At 40.5% G+C, this 15,642-nt stretch overlaps 1 protein-coding gene across 1 annotated transcript; it reads right to left on the reverse strand.

Annotated features, from left to right (window-relative positions):
• Positions 1 to 4,380: 4,380 nt before the first annotated feature.
• Positions 4,381 to 15,552, reverse strand: LOC103776706 (methylcytosine dioxygenase TET2-like). The gene is given in 6 exon segments (XM_008944227.1): positions 4,381 to 6,038; positions 7,330 to 7,690; positions 9,139 to 9,276; positions 11,853 to 11,942; positions 14,123 to 14,273; positions 15,485 to 15,552. Coding segments are annotated over 6 exon segments (2,217 nt in total). The 3' UTR covers positions 4,381 to 4,629.
• Positions 15,553 to 15,642: the final 90 nt, after the last annotated feature.

Consider the following 15,642-nt stretch of genomic DNA (forward strand, 5'->3'; position numbering starts at 1 on the left):
GTCTCAAAAAACAGAGCTTGAAAAGCTCTCAAGTACCAATTGTCTCAGAAACATTTTGCAAGCGTGGAGAGAGCAATTTCTGTCTCTTCCCACAGAAGAGAATATTTCAGGATTCCGTCCTGATAAGGGACCACGAAAACAAGCTTTTGTCTGCAGCTTGCAAGACTGTATGTCCTGGTGTTGATTCAGACAGGCTTTCTTACTGCTTCTGCTTTTATTAGATTATATGCGATTTAGATTGTAAAAGTCTAAAACCTCATGGATAATTTTGATTTTTCTTAATAATATGATCATTTCAGTTGGAAAAGACTGCTAAGGTCATCAAGCCCAACCGTTAACCTAATGCTACCAAGTCCACTGCTAAAGCATGTCCCTAAGTACCACATCTACCTATTTTTGAAATACCTCCAGGGATGGCGACTCCACCACTTCCCTGGGCAGCCTGTTCTAGTGCTTTACAACCTGTTTGGTGAAGAAATTTTTCCTAACCTCCAGCCTAAACCTTCCATGGCACAAGAACACTCTTTGTTGGAGCATTCCACCATTTGAGAAAAATTTAATATCAACTGAAAAAAAGCATATATGGGTAGATATAAATACCCCAAAGAAGCCAACCAATAAACCTGTAGTTCTCCCCCTTGGCCTGCCTCTGCCAGGTGGGCCTTTGTGGCTGTTACTTGAGCAGTGAGGCAATTCCAGCAATGAACGTGCCATGTTCATATGTGTCTACAGATCACAGCAGGACACCAGCAGTGATGCTCTGTACCCTCATCCTACCCATAAAATGCCTCCCCACTTCCCTGTAAGCACAGCTGGTTTTGAGCAGTAGCCTGGGCTAGGTAGGTAGTGTCCCAACCCATTAGAGGCAAGAGTCAAGGGAGAACTAGGAATAGAAGTGATGCCTAGATCTCCTGATCTCCTGTTTTTAAGTGCCTAATGATGCATTTTGTGTGATGCTTGAGCTGAGAAGATGGGGATAGGCTAAACCTGTGTGGGTCTGCTCTATGGAAAAGTTTGGGTTGTCCTGGTATGTCACTTGAGTCGTTCAGTCTCTAAGCTGCTGAAGTGTGCAGCTTCCTCCACTTCTCACAACGCAGTTTTAGCTTCAAGTTCCCCAGGCTTGCAGCTTTCCTGGCCCTACAACAGGTGTCCCGTTCCCCTGGGCTCTCACCCCAGGGCTGGTACTAGAGGCCACGTTTTTACTGTGCTGGCTTTGTTGTTAATTGATAAAAATGACAGGGAAAGACAAATTTCTGCAAGACAGACTTAGAGTGCATTAAATAAATATAAATTTTATTAAAAACACCCACATCTCAGCGTTATCAGGAATGATATAATAAACAGCTTTCAAATAACCTGCAATACATTACAATACTTACAGTATTTATAACCATCCTCAGATTCTTTTTATAGACATACCAAACATTTCATGAAAATTAATGAAACTGAAGTAGAAAAAAAAAATAGAACATAAGCATAGAAAATGCACACAGAAGTTCATTACCTTAGTGTCAAACTGCTAAAGTTTCCTACACAAGTTAACCACTAGCTTTAGAAGTGAACTTCATACCACTGTGCGTCAATCAAGATGAAAAATTCATTCAAGTAAAGTTGACACCACTCAGAAGCATCTTCAAGTATGGCTATAGTCAACCTGATAATCCTATACAAGCAATTTTATGTCTGCTTTGTCATTCATTCCAACTGAGGCAGGGTTCTGTACACCAAAAATTACAGTCGGGTATTTACAATACAAAACTGATTCACCAGCTAAGCTTCCTGCTCCTGCTGCCAGCAGTTTGGCAAATGACGGCGCATGGCATGTTAACCGAATGTGTGCTATGGGTTACGTGAATGATGCAGGACTTTAACAAAAAAAATCACCAAAAGATGAAGATTTATAATGATTTAACTCATCTGACATATAACCATCATTAATTACTTTTTTTTTTCCTCAAAGGCGAAACTTTTGTTTCAATGCGGTGGGTAAAGTCACAGACTGAGAATTAAAAAACAAAATTGCCATAATAAATATTTGACCATTGAACCCAAAGGCTTCCTTTGATTTAGTTAAGTTAGGTTGTGATTCTGTTAGAAAAAATTTCTTTCGACCAAACTTAATCTTACAGTATATTGCACAAGATATATTTGGGACATGGAGGTTTGCATGTTTAGGGAAGCCCTTGTACAGACTGTACCTTTTTATATTTTATTCATTACAGTATCCAAGAAGCCTTGTTTAGAGAGTGACTCGAACAACTCTAGCAAACAGTCACTTGCCAAACCCCTGCCTTACATTTTTCCCTTTAATCAGCTCAGTGCATTCTACTTTCTTTTTTTTTTATTCTTTTGAAACAGGCAAAACATTCTAAATCTCTTAAACGCTTTCATTACAATAAAAAGAGCTAACGAATTTACAAAAATTAGTTTTAGTTACATTAATACATGTACAAGAAAAATTAGAGAAGGGATTCAAAAGAAAAGCATTAAATCCCTGAAAAGAAACCCAAAATGAAACAAAAAACCAAAGAATAATATATTTAACCTACAACAGCTTTACATACACACAGGTGACACATTGGCATAGGAGAACATGAGCTGAAATATCCCTGAATTTTTAGAACCAAAAAAAAAAAAAAAAAAAAAAAAAGAAAATTAAAAAAAAATTGAAGTTCAAGTTATACTTGCTAAAATGTCAAGTATTGAGTTGTTTTTTTTTTTTGTTTTATTTTGTTTATTTGTTTTTTTCAAAGGCTATTTGGGGAAAAAGATGGTATACAATATATAAACTTTCACACTCAGTTCAATATCCTATTGCCAAGCTAGTGTTGAGGTATATGACAAGTAGGAACATCACTCAAACCTTTTAATGTATTTTTTAGCTCACATTATGATATATTTGTAGCAGGCTGAGTAGCACCATGATGTGAATTCAGCTCAAAACCCAAATATATATAGATTTAATATTTTTACAGTACTAAAATACTAAAGCATTGCGTTAAAAAAAGTTTTGTTTACAATTTAATTTACTATACAACTCTCCTGCTTTTTTTTTTTTAATAGAAATTAATGATTTAAAACCACCACAGCAAGCCAGCTGCCTATTTTTTTTTTTTTTCTCTATTTAATCAACGGAATCACACAGAACTAACCCTGTTTCATTCATCTTGTGTAGGCATCAGTCTGTTCTATCTTCCTGGAAAAGAGGACACTTGCACTGAGAAACGACTTACAGCACGATGTACGTAGTTATCAACACAAAAGCGATCTGCCATTCAATATTTGAAGAGCATACAGATCTTGAAAAACAGCAGAAGCCCAAGCTAACTAGTTGTAGACTGTTGCATGCTGCTAATTATTACCTGTGGTTAATATAAAAGTCTTTCCTTAAAACTGTACATATTTGAGCAATGAACTTGTCATAATAATTGTAGAAAACAGTTTACAGTATAGCTGTGTGAGATGAGCACCAGAAAAACGTGTTTTGTGTACTAAAGTATTCCCTTATATCCAGTAAGCCCCATTTTTACCATAACTGACTGTATTAAAAATGGATATGTAGCCCACTAGCAGATGCACGGCTAAAACAAAAGTATTTAAAAGCTTTTTTAGTTTAAAAAAATTATCTTTGCATTTTAAAATCAAAGTAAACTCTTTTTTTTTTTTTTTTAATGTCTTAGTACCTTAGCATTGTTCAAGTTGCCAAGCTTAGGTAGACAAAGTGCTTTTGAAACACTATTTAAAAAAAAATATCTCTCTATATATTTTATTGTCCTTTTCTCGGACTTGACTGGATGAGTAAAATCCAGAGGTCTTTGTAATTCTCATATGTTAAAAAGTAAGCTTATTTTAACATCAGGTGAATTCAATACATACATGAACAAAAAGGTCCTCCCTGTTGTCAAAGAACATTTGACTATATCATTGACATTTTGTTATAAAGGCATTAACTGTTCAACTGTTAAAATAAAGACACCATTCTCTAAGATAGCACCATGGTTTTAGAATATCCAAACAAATTCAGTGTTTTGCTGTCTATACGTTATGTTTTATACTTATCTACTTTGTTAAATAAAATCAAGAGACTAATAAGATTACAGTAAAAACTGCATGTTAAAAAGCCATAATTCCAGTATTTCAGTACATCATAGATTCAGCACCAGATGTTGTTTTAAGATACCTGCAGTTGTAATACTACAGTATTTTTTTTAGGGTTTTTTTTTTTTGCTCCTGTTCCATGACTACGCAAACTTGATGACGTTAGAAGTGGCCACAGATGTGGAAAACGGTAAGAAAAAAAAATCCATTTGCAGATTATCTCTTTCCTTAATGGCGCCAGTGTTTTCAAATGTAAATTGAGAAACACTATTTTTTTTTTTTTTTTTTTTTTTTGCATAGGATGCTTTGGTCTTGTTTCCTATGTGCCATCTGTGGCCACTTAAAGATCAGTGGAAAATAAGTGCGCTAGCAAGATGACCTCTTTTGCTGGTGTGCTGAGGCTTTTTCCACTGACGGGTTTCGTCAAAACACTGTTTTCTTCTCCACCCTTGCCTTCCCCCAAACCTAAAGAACTACTGCCCTACCAACAAGGTGTTTTTTTCAAATGAGGTAACCAACAAAGGTGTGAAGTTAGATATATCGGTTGTAAGGCCCTGTCACCCGTGTAAAGGCATATGGAGATGTAGTTACTGTGGAGTCTGTGGTGACCGACAGTGTCCTTTGTGCAAGAGACTTGATGAAGCGCACGTAGGTTGGCTCAGAGGGTTCGTGTGGCTCAGCAGGCTCCCGCTTGGCTTTTTTGCCGTAAGATTTCTGAGGCACGTAGTCCGGACCGTACTTTTCACATTCCTCTTCTTTCTCTCTTGCCTTCTCAGCCATCTTTGCCTCCCACAGAGCCAGACCATGTTTTGGCTCGTTCATGCTCTTGTGCTGGTAAAAGACAAGGGATATTCTGGTGGGATGGTTTCTGTTGGGGTTTTTTAAGGGAGTTGTTGCGTGGAGCTCACGTTTTGCACACTCTATGAGAATTGACCCGTGAGATGGAGCAACTGCCACTCCTCCAATTTCTGGATCCAGAAAGCTCTGCTCGCTATCTGACCAGACTTCATCGGGATCCTCTGCTTTTTCTGGATTCAGCACGTCGGTTTTATCTAAACCACCCTGGGGAGTAGTCCTATCATGGTTTTGACCTGGAAGCATGTTAGACAAACCATTAACTGCGTGTGAGATCATTTCGCTATCCTTATTTTGGAGATGCAGTGAATTAGGACGGCCACTAAACATACTTGGAGCAGAATGGTAGTCGTGTGCTAAATGTGGAGGGGGTTGCATGTAGTGATGTTCACTGCTTTTACTCATGGAGGCATAATCCATGCTCGGATTACTCAGATCAGATTTTAACCTTGAGGCAACCTCCATAAAATGGCCATCAGCTTCATGGGTGGAGTAAGAAGAAAAAGACCCTACGTGGTGTACATTTGGTCTAATGGTGCAATTATTGAAGGAGTCTACCTGCATATTTTGGTTTCCATAATTCAAGTACTTGGGACCAAAACTCTGGTTATTCCCAAATCTATGCTGGTATAACGTTTGAATGGGTGGTAGACTGAGTTTAGACATACGGTCTTGGCTCTGGCAACTATACAAGTCCACGTGCTGATGCTGGGAAGGGTAGGAGCCCAAGTAAGAGGGGCAGTTGTCCATAGGTATGCTTCCATTGCATTGGTAGGCTGGATATTGGTTGTTTTGACTTAACGATCCTGAATAAGGGTTCATGGGACTGGAAGAATTCAAATAAGACCCCGCAGGCTGTGATGAGGTTGTATAGAGGCTCATGGGACTGGACCCTCCGTAGGGATCTGAAGTGTATGAAGAGCTTGGATAAGCATTGGCTGGATTAGGCAACCTTACATAGAGATTTGCAGAACCTGAACCCGAGTATGAGTTGATAGGATTTGACTGAGGGTTGTTAGGGAGAGTGCGCTGTGGATGTTGCTGCTGCTGTTGTTGTGTGGCTGGTCCTGAAAGACGTAAAAGATCTGTGGATGTCAAAATAAGAAAAAAAACAACAAACAAGCTTTTCATAAAAAAACCAACAACCAGCTAACTACATACTTTATAGACTTTTCATGATGCATATCTATGACATTTCTAAGCAAACTATATCATATGATACATTAACAGAGGTTCCCTTTCTCATATCTCAAGTACCATCTTGAAGAAGCTGAATAAATACTAAGGCTACTGATCCTTTCTGGCACTTATCCAGCGAGATCAGATGCTAGTGGCAATGGGGGAAAAGACGACAGTGCAATCTGTTCAGAGTCACATGCACAAAATCCAAAGAGTTGAATCATCATTTAAGCAGCCCATGAAATGGAGAATCAAAGTGCTCCCAAACAGCTGTGAACAAGGTGACCTTCTTTTCCCCAAGAATAAATAATTTGTCTCATCTATATTAATAGAACTGTCTCAAAAAACATCCCTAGCTTTATGTAAAAAAACAACAGTGACATTCACAGATAGAGAGAACAGTTCAGTAACAAGTAAGATTAACTGAAGACATGCAAGCAAAAGCATCCTTCATTGCAGTGAAATGGCATCATTTAATGGTTACAACCCTAGCCTGGGTCATGGGACAGCTGATTTCTATTCACAGGTATCTCAGTGACCTGCTGGGTGCCCTTGGATTGATGGCTTTTTTTCTCTCTAAGAAAGCTGCTGTAACAATAAAATAGTCACGATGAATTCTTTTGCTCAGGACTCTTGAATCTATTGATGAAAACTGCCAGAAATTGTCAAGTGGATTTTTAAATTCTTTCTCCACTGTGGAAAAACTTTCTCTTGCTTTTGGTCTTGAAGCAGAGAGTATAACTAGCGGTAAAGAGGTTAGGCTTGAATCCCCTCAAATTAGGAGGTTCTCTGTAACAGTGGCAGACAGCGAGTGATGCGTAGGTCACTCTTTCTCTGGCAGCAGCATCACATGCTTCTCTTCAGGGCTTCTAGCATTACTAGTCTTTAAAAGGTAGTTGACAATGTACTGGATGGCAAGCCGAGTTTGCAAAAGTACACAATTTCTACAGGTGTTAACTATCCAACAATAAAGGTCTTCTCATACAACCTTTTTTTTTCCCCAGAGCTGACCACAATTTGGCACTCCTGTAATTATAAACACATAATATTGATATTTACTTTCAAGATGTCTCTTTCTTTTTACTTTAAAATGTTCATGGGCTGAGAATAATGGTTTTCCTGAGGCTCACAAACAGCCCTGGTTTCTAGGAAGCTTACTGCTGTTGATAAAGATCCCGATCAGATACACGTGTTTACCTGCTAGCTGCTTTGCATGACCCGCGGCCTCAGAGTTGCCTTGCTTGTTGCGTGCTGCAGCAGACTTCTCTCTTTCAGCTTTGCTAGGCCCATTCTCCAAGGAGGAAAGTTTTTCTGCAGCTGCTTTCTTTGCTTCTAGCTTCCTTTGCCGACAGGTCTTAACGGGCTCTGCTAACATCCTTACTTTTCGGCGAAAGGAGGTAAGGACCTGAATGCTGCCATTCCTCTTCTTCTCCTCCTGGCCCTCAGTGCTTCCAAACTCATCCACATCAGAGACTTTGTATAACGGGAGCACGTGGAGCTGCTCATCTTCTGGTGTTTGGCCAATTTCACGATTGTCTTCCCTAGTTAGTGTGCAAACCTGTCGGAAAGGTGCGTTAGAGTAACTCTCTCAAGCCAGTCTGAGAAGAAGCGATCTGAAACACTACCCTGTGCTTTTTACCTTGCCCTGCCACTGTCGGCGCTGGCAGCTGGCAAGCTATCTGTAAGCTCTAAGGTGCTGTGCAATTTATGCATATCATAACAAGTCTGCAATGTCATCATTTCTTCCATTGCTCTGTTGGACAGTGTTAATGGAGACAGAAGGTATATATAGCTATTTCTTGTACTCCTCCTGAAACGAACAGTATAGTTAGGGATTACCCTAATGAGAAATAAACTGTGATCCATTGTATCGTGGCCAGAGAGATAAAACAGTGGAACCCAGGACTTTGTACTCACTTGATGATTTTCTCACTAGAATACATTATCTAGATACCCATTAGAAACAGTGTGGAATAGAACATGCTGCCATTGTACTTCACCCCACCTTAAAGTCGCAACTTCCAGGACTTTGCAAAGGAGCAAGTCACTGTAATCTTCATAGTAAGACGTAAGGAAGTTGCTGTTACATCATGCAGCACGCTCGTTGAATTAGCTCCAGCTAAAGCAGGTGGAGAAAAGATGCTGATGCATATTCTGTAGCAAAATCATTGCATCAGCCAGTTTTAGGAAGAAAGCTCAGCTAGAAATATATATTGTATTGGTGGTGATGAACTTGTCAGCTAAGTCAGATCCTGGACACAGTTAAATTTAGTCCGTATTAAAAAAGTAGGTATTCTCTTTGGTCATAATAAAAGCTGCACTGTGAATCTAGGTAGTTGCTTCAAATTACAAGCACAAAGAATACTCACAACTGAAGATTATGCTTTCTCATGTTTACCCCAACTGTATTGTCACAGATAAAGTAGCCAGAGAATAATCCCATACACAGTGAAAACCAGCTTGCTTTTCTGGCATCTTCTGCAGAACCTTTGCTGTACACGGTTAGATATCAGAACTGAAGAAAGTAAAGGGTGCATGTACAATACAAAGGATGGCAAGGCTTGCAGACTTTTTGTTCATCCCAAGCAGGAACGAAATCCACAACTTCCAAAACTCTCCTGAAAAAAAGTTACTTGTTTCCATTTATGTTTTATTGGAAGATATAATCCAAAGCAGTTAGAAAAAACAGTGTTTTGAAAGGACAAGCCATTTTTTTCCAGGAACACTGAAATGGGCACTTCAGCCCTGCTGGGACCTTCTTTCCATTGTCTCCCTAGTCTCTCTTTTACTAGTTCTACATTAAACCTTTCTTTAACACACCACAAGTCTCATTCATTTGAATGAAAAATCATGTAGGGGGTAATAAGTTAACTCAATTACTGCTAAATGTTTCCTTTTTTTAGCAATCCGCATTATGCAAGTATAAATTTAAACAGACAGGAGATAATGAATTAAATATATGAAATTAGTGCTGGAGTCAGGAGGCTGTATGCAACAGGGACTTACCAACGTACTCCCGTTCTGCATGTTGTGCAAGTCCCTGTGAGCGTGAGCGCAAAAATCCAGGCAAGCAGTGACCCCTGAGAACGGGCGACCTTCTTTCAAACCCAGGCGACACTCGGGTGCTCTGTGCTCGTACTCGATCTGGAAGGAGATGACAGGTGTCACTGAACCCGAGCTGGAGGCTCCAGTACCCGGAACTGGCAGGCACTGAACACTCCACCCTGACAACATGCAAGTCGCCCAGCATCTTGGAGGTGGCAACGTACAGGTCTTGAAGGCAAATAAAATGAAGAAATTTGATGGCGGTTTTGTATCCATACTTCATCCCTTGCTGCTTTGCTCCCTGTTACCTTCTGTCTCTGGCATGACTGTGAAATTGACCAATAATACTTTTCCTTGTGTATTATTTTTGATTCTCTGCCAGCAGTTGGTGTTTTTTACATGACAAAGACAGCGCATGGTTTCAGCGTCTGGCACTGTAAGAGTGATATGTTTGTGTAGACTGGAAATGTACCAAGCTTATTAAGGGAAAACAGCTTTAGAAAACTAACTTCAGAATGATTTCATGAAAAAAATAATAATTGCTTTATGATTTTTAATATTTTGGCACTCTAAATATGTATTCCTTTGGTACAACTCTAAGCCCTGACCAAACAGGGAGATAATTCAGTCAAGACAGTACTTCTACCTACGCACTCGTTATAAGGAGCTTTACGAAGAGTTGATAACACAACGATAAACCTTGCACAAAAAGAAGGGATTTTGTAATGTCAGATCGAGCCTTAGACAAATGACAGTTTTGTAGTTTATTTAGAAAATTAAAAATGAAATCACATTTGTAAAATGCTGTGCTGAACTTCCTGAACTTTTCAGGTGAATGCAAAAACAATCTACGCTTAATGGAAGTTAACGGATCCCATTTTAAGTTAAGATGAAATTAATTTTGCAAAGTCTTGATCCAAGATCACTAAAAAGATACTTAGTACGCTCACAGGCCTTTATTTTTAAAATCACTGGAATGTGAAAATAAAAACAGAACAAAACTTGAAACATGCGAACTTCTTTGGAATTAAACAAGAGTAAACTGAAACATTAGCCAGGCTCAATTGTCTGACTTAATCAGACGTTATTACAATTATGTCTGATTAAAGTACACCAGTTCAGCTGTTCTGAGATGTTCTGTTAGGTTCAGTTGGAAAAAAAGACCCTTTCCAATTCTAAATTTTAATCCATTAGCAACCTAGACTTGGATCAGAATAAATCTGCGAATTTGGACTTCTTTTCAGGATTTAAAGAGGGACTGGTTTTTAGGGCTTTTGGGATTTAGAACCAATACCATACAAATTAGGCCTTGATCATCTCTCTTTAAAGATGCTGCCAGTAGCTTGATCAGGGTTTCCCCACAAATACAAGGTCTGCATAAAACTCCTAAAATAGGCCACGCTATACACACACACCTTGTTGGAGAAGGTAAAAACTGAAACTTGTAAAAACACATATTTTCAACAAGTGTTGGGCATGACCATGGCTACATGGAGAAAAGTTCTTCTGCAATTTTTTTTTTTTTAAATAAAAGCAGCCCAAGCAAAGAACCCTTTTATTGTTCACCACCCCCTCACTTTTTCTTCTTCCTCTTCCTTTCTTCTCTTACAGAATGTCTCTCAGATATTTGGACAGATAACTACAGCTAGTGGGTACACAGCCACAGTTTCCTCCATAATGAGTCTCCAAACATTATCTGATCAGGTAAGTCTGTACTGAACCTGCTTACCCTGCTTAGGTGTTACTAAATATGCAGTAAAGGAGTGAGTTTTACAGCAAATTAAAATCTACAGTTTTGTGTTAGTTTACTAACGGTTGAAAATTTGTCTTGTGCTGGTTGCTACAGGATAATGCTCTCAACAGGCAAGAAAGGTGATGCCATAGTTTGCAATATACTGATAGTTTGGAGACCGTTAAGTTTTGCATAGCAGTGAACCTGAGCAATGAAAACGTCCAAGAGTTAGGCATTTCCAAGGGGTATGTTGTCAAATTTTGAAACAAATGTCTGAAAGGCATTTGGTGAAGGGATGCAGATGAGAGACAGTCACGCTGGGAACCTCATGGAAGCTTTAAATGTGCTTGTATCTGCGAATGATGCTTCATGGAAGATGTGTGTGCACAATCCCCCCATGCAAGAAGGCTGGTGCTGGCACCTGTGTGCATGTACAGGGCTGGTGTGTTAAAACATGAAACTTTGCTTTAAAAGCATGTTTGTAATGGCTATTTTGGTGAAAACTAAATTCGTCTGCCAGTTGAGAGAGCAGAAGTGAAACTGTGGCTTCAGGACTCAAGTGCAATACAATGCAGCACATTCTGGCACTGTTGCCAATCTCACACCATCTTCATGGCTGTTTTGCTAGTTTGGCTGGTGACTCATGCTAAGTCCAGAAATTTGTGCTGTAGAGCTGAACAGTTCTGCTCAAGTGTGAAGTAACGTTATTGTTTGATGTAAGTGAAAAGATTAGTCCTAGTTAGTGATCCCAATTCAGCTAGCTTTATTTTTTAAAGTATTTTGAGTGGAATTAACTCATTTCCATTTGTCTTTGCCTCGATGTCAAAGGAATGCTGGCACAAAATGTACCTAATGGTTTGGCACAAGGCTGAAGCATTGAGAAGTGTGGTTCCAATTGGATTATTTGCATGACTGCTCCAATTCCTTTTTTTCTCCAGCATACCTGGTTGTTATATGCATCAGGTGCAAGCTTCTTGTAGGTAGGTGCCATCAGGGTTGACAGATTCTGCAAATTGGATTCTAGTTTTTCTTCCTGTTAGGAAATGAAACAGAGTTCAATGACAGTTCCACACTACGTATAGGATCTAAGAAGTTAGTGTCTTTACACAGTTATGTTTACACTGATAGTTGTGTAAAGGCCTAGACCGTTATCGTTCTTGAGGCAGTAACTGTTGTGAGTCTCCTTTTATTGTTTCACAGCTTTTGAAGTAATGAGGTAGAAGTCTAGCGTTATCCTGGCAAGAGAACATCACATACTACTATAGTCCTCATTTATATTAAGAAGAATTACATTCTTCAGCATGGAGAGGTTTCAGATCCAGTGTGACGATCCTCATTAGTTTCCCTGTTGGAGTTTTGAGAAAGTCATAATCTTAAGAAAGCTTGAGACAACTAGTATCAGAATGGCCCCTCAAATAAATCTGGCTAATTTAAGGGTTTTGCATATTGCAATGACAGCACTTCAACACACTGAAATATCTTTTCATGCAGCAATTTAAATTTAAATACTGCAGACTTCACAAAGTTCCCCACTCTTGAGAATTGCAGATGTGTCTAATAGTTTGACACACGGAGGCAGGAATGACTACACTTATTTTTTTTTCTATAAGGAGAGGTACACACTCTCAAAATGAAGGGCTCTTTAAAAATGCTGCTCTAACAACATACTCCAGCCTCTCAGGATGAGAATCCCAAATTCAAAATCTTGTGTATATGAGGCCCTTATTTTTAATTTCAGGTGCACAGAGAACAGTGGCATACTGGAGTGGTATACTTGTTTTTAGGATTTTGTATGTTTTAGGAATGCGTGAAGAGCTGTGAAAAGCTCTTGAGAGAGACATGTTTGGTGCATTAAAAATTTCTATCTCCAACTATGGGACTCAGTCCTAGTATGTGACTCCACAATGACACTATGAAATTGTCAAAAATATCTTGCTGTGACCTTGTGGATGCTGCCAGAACTTTGAGCTTCTATATGGCCCCCTGGCTACCTTTTGTCAGTGTTAACTTCTGGGTTTTATTGGTTAGAGTACCACCTGTGTTGTCCATGAACTGTGTCTATGCTATGGGACCCAGCCCCTGGTCTGGACACGTGCTTTGGGTGCCCCTGACTTTGTATGGGAACAAGACTGGAAGATAAAATCATCTTCCCTGCCCAGCTCTGGCTTCCGTGGGAAGTAAATCCAAGAATGCAAGTTGGAAGAGTGCCCTGGTGGGCTCTGGCCAGGTATCCAGCTTAGAAAGTTTAGGGGTTTTAGGATTGCAAGCTATGATAAAGAAGGCTTTGTGCCACAGCATGACTGAGGGAGAGCTATTCTGTAATTCTTGGGGCTGTGGAAGAGCAGCAAGGAGGAAAAAAATGGATGTTAATTATGATGATATTCTAAATAGTGTGCTAGTCTCAGCACAGGCCATAGGATGCAGAAGTACCTGGCTCTCTGATGATATGAAAAAAATGCTTGGATTTGTGTAAGAAAGACACTAGAGTGCATTGAAAGCTGTGGACCTATGCATCAGTACACAAGCAAGGGGCTAAATTTGCATCAGTACACAAGGAAGAGACCACATTACCAGACTGGGCTTTGGAGCCTCCCAGACACATGACTAATTGCAGGTGTCCAGGAGTCACTGCTGTCATAACTTCAAAAGTATCTTGTGCCCAGGCTAAGGTCAATTTTTTTTTTTTAATTACTCTGACTCATTCTGAACAGTTGCCAGTTTGCTGTAACACAGAACCCAGGCTGGAAACAATCCAGCAGGGCAGGACTGTATGTAGGATGAATCTTCCTATCCTCTTCCTATTGTGATCTCAGAGTTTCATCACGTTTGTCTCCACGCAGCCTGCTCTGGCTCCCAGCTGCAATGTTATGTGCCTTCAGCTGGTAAATGTTGCACTCCACCACTGGGGAATGCCCGGCTGCAGGCCTAATGCAGCCACAATTATCCAGGCCGTGCCTCCTCCTCTAATTGTGAAAGCCTGCAAACACGGTTTCAAGTCTCAGGGCTTTTACCAGCTGTCAGAATTTGGACAGTCAATTCAGCTGGCTCAGTGACTGGAATCAATCAGCTCTGACTGGCAGTTATTTAATTACCCTCCATGTATGCCATTCTGGCAGCACTCTGCCCCCTGGTCTCTCGTGCTGTATCTCTATTTGCAGAGTGACAGAAAACGTTCCCTTACAAACAAGGCTCATTTTAGAAATGGACACCAACCTCTTTTGGGTCATCCCCCATCAGCTTAAACTTTCTTGGAATCTTGCTTCTGGCAAACTTACAACCATTGTAGTACATGCTCCAGGAGCAACCAAAGGAAAATGAAGCACCACAAGTTTCAGGGTCCAGCCCTTGACACGCGCAAGTCCGTCTGAAACGTAAGAGAATGTGGCCGTTAGCAGCAGGCGGGTCACCCTGGGGCACCCCACAGTGGGTACTGGCATCCTGCCAGCCTTTCGGGGAATCATGGGTCTTGGATCGTCTTCCATCAGTCAATAACGAAGCAACAAAAGACGGGGGCATATGTATGAGAACAGAAGACTTCATCAGATTGGATAATTTCATGGCTGCAAAGCAAGGACTGTGGGATTTCTACACTTCTGAGAGAAACCTGGCTTTGCTTGTGAAGTGCTGGGGTCTAAAGCCCAAGCCCTGAATAAGGGTTGACATATGGATGATGTCCACAACCAGGCAAGGAAGACTTTCCTCTTGGTTTTCTCTCAGGGCCTGGCCAACCTTGGGTGAAAACCAATTAGGAAATCACCACCAGGTGCCCTGCCTTTAGAATTAACATCAGGTGTCCTGCCTCTAGAGTTAATGATATAAAAGCTGGCTCTGCTTATGGTGTATGGGGGTGCTGGCTTATGTAAGGTTTCTTGTTATTGGAAGGGCTCCCTGACTGTCCACCACAAGTAGAGTTCCCAGCGACAGTGGGACAAGATCAAGACCAGGACAGAAAGAGGATGATGCATGTAATGATGTTTTTCCTTGGCAATTGCTATACAATTGGAATTGGACTGATGACCTGGCTTATTCCTTCCCCCATGGCCTGGTTTCTAACTCAGCTCACTCCTTTCTTTGCTACATCATACACCATGAGTGAATACATTGATCTGTTTATTCCTTTGGTTGTTAGCCACCTCACATCTTTCTTATATGCTTTAGAATGGGGTGGAAAGATCTGGACGGTGTGCTCTCTATTAATGGCAATATCCTTCCTACTGGGTCACGCAGTCAGCAAAAGAGCTCAAAAGAGGGTGTGTTTGCATGGTGCCTCCTTAGGTAGTGTGATATTCATGGTACCTGAAAGACACATGGGCTGAGAGTACTGCAAGAATGTGGGAGCCCTCTGACAGGGGGTAAGCAGCAATTCCTGAAATATGACTGCCCGTGAAGCTGATGTAAGGTACAGAGACAGCTATGTTAAATTTGGTCTGGATGTTCTTTTTCTATCAGGACGACTTGGGAAAATGATGTCGTGCAATTTCTTTAGTTTCAGGCTAGCTTCTGTAGGCTTACAGTGTGATTTAGCGCATCTAGTTTTTATTGCAAGGTTGAGGTATCTGCTGTGCTGGGCCCTGCTGAGAGGTCTTCCTTTAAACGTAGTGAGATGCTTCACAACTCTGGGAAAATGTTTTTCCCCGATTCATAAGGTTTACTTTGCTTTCCTTACAAACAGCCCGCGGAGCGGTGCCAGGCGTGGGGCGGCAGGCGGGGCGGGCAGCCTGGCGAGCGCTCCC

This window comes from Merops nubicus, unplaced genomic scaffold, assembly GCF_000691845.1.
Source record: "Merops nubicus isolate BGI_N331 unplaced genomic scaffold, ASM69184v1 scaffold5417, whole genome shotgun sequence".
Classification (NCBI taxonomy): Eukaryota; Metazoa; Chordata; class Aves; order Coraciiformes; family Meropidae; genus Merops; species Merops nubicus.